The sequence below is a fragment of the Coffea arabica genome, chromosome 6c (assembly GCF_036785885.1).
Source record: "Coffea arabica cultivar ET-39 chromosome 6c, Coffea Arabica ET-39 HiFi, whole genome shotgun sequence".
Lineage (NCBI taxonomy): Eukaryota > Viridiplantae > Streptophyta > Magnoliopsida > Gentianales > Rubiaceae > Coffea > Coffea arabica.
In genome coordinates, this window is record NC_092320.1 from 740,742 (window position 1) to 745,089 (window position 4,348).

The window sequence follows — 4,348 nt, forward strand, 5'->3', positions numbered from 1 at the left end:
TTTATATTTTGTAAAAACATTTTTTCGTTTCTTATTTTTAAAACAAAATAAATTTGTCATTGATATTTAAAAACTGAAGCTATTACATCTATAAATTCAAATTTCAATCTAAATTTAATCACCCAACAAGCCGATTACGAAAATTCTGATGTATAATTGATAGATTATTTGGTTAACTCAACTTGATATTCATTGGAAATTTAATGAACCCAAAAAGGAAAAATCAAAAATTATAACATAAAAAAGAAGGGTCAATTTTTTTTACATTGTCATTGTATACACTAACGAATCTGGTTATGTGCCACATCATTTTAATTTAATTTTAAATACCAAACTTTGTATGTATGGTATACATTTAAGACTCGCAAGTGTATATATTAATGGTGCATGAAAAATTTTATCCAAAAAAGAAATCCTATCATTTCAAGAAAAAAGAGGGACCTTTTATGTTATAATTTTTAAAAATTTTTTCCTTTTTTGATTCAATAAATATTTGTAAATATAATAGAGTTGATAGAGTGATCTATTAATTTTATCCTCAAAAATATATTGTTGAGACACTAGATAATTTGATTCAAATTGAAAATTGTGCTTAGAGATATAATAATTTCAATTTTGAAATATCAGAGACGAATTTGTTTCGTTTTAAAAATGATAAATAAAAAAATATTTTTGCAAAATGTTAGTCATTAATGGGATCATTTTCTCTTTTTATCTTGCTTTTTTTTTTTTTTTAATGCGAAGAGACACTTTCAGCATCATTGCGCTACGATGCTATCAATCCAGCTGCGGGGAGAATGAGTCACACAAGTACGAAACAGGCAGCACCGTCACCGTCACCGTTACCAAAATAGTGACAATTTAACGTGTTCTCTCTGTAAATTTTTTTTTGTTTTTGTGTTTTGGGGGTCAAGTGTTCTCTCTGTAGAAGAAGTGGGAAGCTGATAGGGTGGCGGTGTTTTCCAGCGCAGGCTTTTACTTTAATCTCCCTCTAAAATCACACACAAGCCCCTGGGGAAGAGAATTGTTATGCTGGAACTAACCTCGCTTCTATCTTCTGGTATACAAACGGACGTATGCTACCTACATATACACACTCCCTCACGTACCTCCGTTTTCTCCTGCCCAAGAGCAAACTAGTGGGAGATGGTATGAGATAGATAATTATTCAAGACCCAAATACCCCAGATAAACACTCTCGAGTACGCGGTTTCCTTGTGGGTTCTTTCTCCTCTCTCTCTCGAGTCTTGACTGTGCTCAGGTTTCTATGTCTCCTCTGACAAAGATAGATACTTGGGAGACTAAGAAAGTGAGAGACTTCTAGCGGTAGTTTGTAGCATCCAGCAGTAGAAGTAGGACTCGTACAATTTAAAATTTAATTGAACCAAGGGGAAATTGATTTCTAACTGATTATACAAGATGAGGACCGTTGATTCTTCAGAGTGCCCAAGTAGTATGTGTGGATTCTTGGTTGTTGAAGCTTATCCTAAAAGGTATTCTTCTAAGATCCCCTCTGATTTGGTCCTTTTCTTGGGCCTTGGTTTCATAGATTGGTAATATATGTTTGTATCACCATTCATTTTACTCCTCTGCCTACTTTTCTGTATACTTAATATTTCTCGAATTCTTCCATTCCTCATATAGGATACAGATTTTGTTTCTGTGTCTTCAGTAACTTCATTTCTAGGTTTTCTGTAACCAAGATTACAGATTTGATGGGTATGATTCAGTATCTCCCGCCTGTCTTTGGAGGGTTCAATGAAATTCTTGGGTTTGGGTTGGATTTAGTCTTCATCTAGCCCTTTCTTCTTTGTCTTACTGTATTTACTGTATACTTATACTAAGGGATATTAAAGTTTTTCTTGGAGGGGGAAAAAAGGAATACTCTTTTTTTTTTTGGATCTTATTGTATTTTCTTCTCTTGTTCTCGATTTCTGTTTAACTTTTTCTTTTTTCCTACCTATTGGGTCGGGAGGTGTTTTTTTGTTTGTCCTATATTTCAATTCAGAGTACTTTCTGATTGACAGTTACACAACTTCAGTCTTGTTAAAACTAAGGGTATAGAAAACCTGTGAGATTTCATGAAGTTGATATGGTTATGTAGTAGGCACACATGATGAATAAATTTAGGATATTAATGGAGGTGGGTTGTTGTAGTTGGGACTGATATGATGGGGGTGTTTGTAAAGATTGCTTTTTTGTGCAAATAATCCTTGGTGGTGAATATTATTATCCACCGATAACCTGAAATCTCCTGGGAGACCTTGTGAGATGGTAGATTCTCTACTCACATCTTTATCAATGGAGAATCATCACCCTTCGACCCTGTTGTCAATGGATTCAAGTGCCTCCTCTTCACACGATGAGCTTGATCTAGAGATGAATCGGCAAGTTGTTTTACCCCGTCCGCCGCCTGATATTAACCTACCTCTATCCACTGAGCGTAATTCACCTCAGTCATGGAACCCAGAACACTGTGACATTCTTGATGTTGGGCTTGGGTCCCAAATGTATGAGACAGAAACTTTTCTCACTGTTCCCAAGGTTGGGAGGAAATGTGCCAAAAGGGGTGATAGCATCTGGGGTGCTTGGTTTTTCTTTAGCTTTTACTTTAGGCCAGTATTGAATGAGAAATCAAAGGCCAAGATTACAAGGGATGGTAATGGTCTTTCTGGGTTTGACAAATCTGATCTGCAGCTTGATGTCTTCATGGTTCAGCATGATATGGAGAATATGTATATGTGGGTTTTTAAGGAAAGGCCTGAGAATGCACTGGGTAAGATGCAACTTCGGAGCTATATGAATGGCCATTCTCGTCAAGGAGAGCGTCCTTTTCCATTTAGTGTTGACAAGGGTTTTGTACGATCTCATAGGATGCAACGAAAGCATTACAGGGGCCTCTCAAACCCCCAGTGTGTTCATGGTATCGAGGTTGTTCCATCCCCTAATCTTTTGGGTCTCGATGAAGATGAAAGAAAAAGGTGGGCCGAACTAACAGGGAGGGACATAAACTTCACTATCCCACATGAAGCAAGTGATTACGGTTCTTGGAGAAACCTTCCCAGCACTGAGTTTGAGCTTGAGAGACCACCCGCTATAATAAAGAACAATTCCCATTCCCAGTCAAAAAAATTGCTTAATGGGTCAGGATTGAATCTATCTACTCAGCCATCCAGCCATAGCAATGGGGATTCAATGGATCTATCACCTGTTAGTGGCAAGCGGAGGAAAGATTTCTTCTCACATGGAAATGAAGAGGACTGTTATCTGACAGTGAATCCTCCTGATCGAATTCCTGATCTGGAAACTCACCCGAATGAGCCTCACTGGTTGAATGAATTTAGTGGCGTATTAAGGCATGTCTATGGACCGGTAACAGCTGCAAAATCAATATACGAGGATGAAGAAGGTTACTTGATCATAATTAGCTTGCCGTTTGTTGACCTTCAAAGGGTGAAAGTTTCATGGCGCAATACTCTCACACATGGGATCATCAAAGTGTCTTGTGTGAGCACATCTCGAATGCCTTTCATCAAGAGGCTCGACAGGACTTTCAAGCTGACAGATCCTTCTTCGGAACACTGCCCTCCAGGAGAATTTATTAGGGAGATCCCTCTTTCAACCCGCATACCTGAAGACGCGAATATAGAAGCATACTATGATGGAACAGGGACAGTGCTAGAGATTCTAGTGCCAAAACTTCGCGAGGGGCCAGAAGAACATGAAGTCCGAGTTTGCCTACGGCCTCATTTTGCAGGCAATGATCTTATGTTGACTTGAGAGGCACAGCTAAGTTGTATGGGTGGTTGGTTAGTGATGGTGCTTCATTGTGTACTGACTTTTTTAGTAATCAAGACGTCAGAACAAGTGCCTCAAAACTTGTTTATGTTTCATTTTAGGTTCAGATATTGCTTTTGGTTGTTTGGTGATATTCATCTGCCAGGCCTTGATTACACAACCATCCTTTTGCTGCTGTATTCTCTTAAATGGTTGCTATTTAAGTTATTACTGGAGTTTCTCTATATTGGTGTTCGTTCCCCAATCTGTTTGTGGAAACATGCTTAGACGCACCTAAATAAATGAAAATATTCGTTCTTGTATATTCAATGGCTAATTTTGTAATTGAAAAGGGTCTCTAATTATTGATGAGAACTAGCATCTTCTCTTCCTTATGTGGTAGATTTTGCAGTTTCCTTGCACCCGGTCGTTCATGTTCATTTGTTCAGGTTTTTCTGTCTCTGTATTCTTGGAGAGGAACTTCCAAATCAAATGCAGCTAAAATAGATTAGAATGACGAATCACACAAAAACATGATCCTTTGCTCAGCCACAAAAACCCCATCCTAAGG

General features: G+C 37.9%; 1 protein-coding gene across 1 annotated transcript; it reads left to right on the forward strand.

The window, feature by feature from the left end:
- Window positions 1-943: 943 nt before the first annotated feature.
- LOC140008204 (uncharacterized) lies at window positions 944-4,100 on the forward strand. Its single transcript, XM_072051753.1, has one exon. It carries the CDS (start codon window positions 2,272-2,274, stop codon window positions 3,778-3,780), a length of 1,509 nt encoding a protein of 502 aa, XP_071907854.1. The 5' UTR covers window positions 944-2,271; the 3' UTR covers window positions 3,781-4,100.
- Window positions 4,101-4,348: the final 248 nt, after the last annotated feature.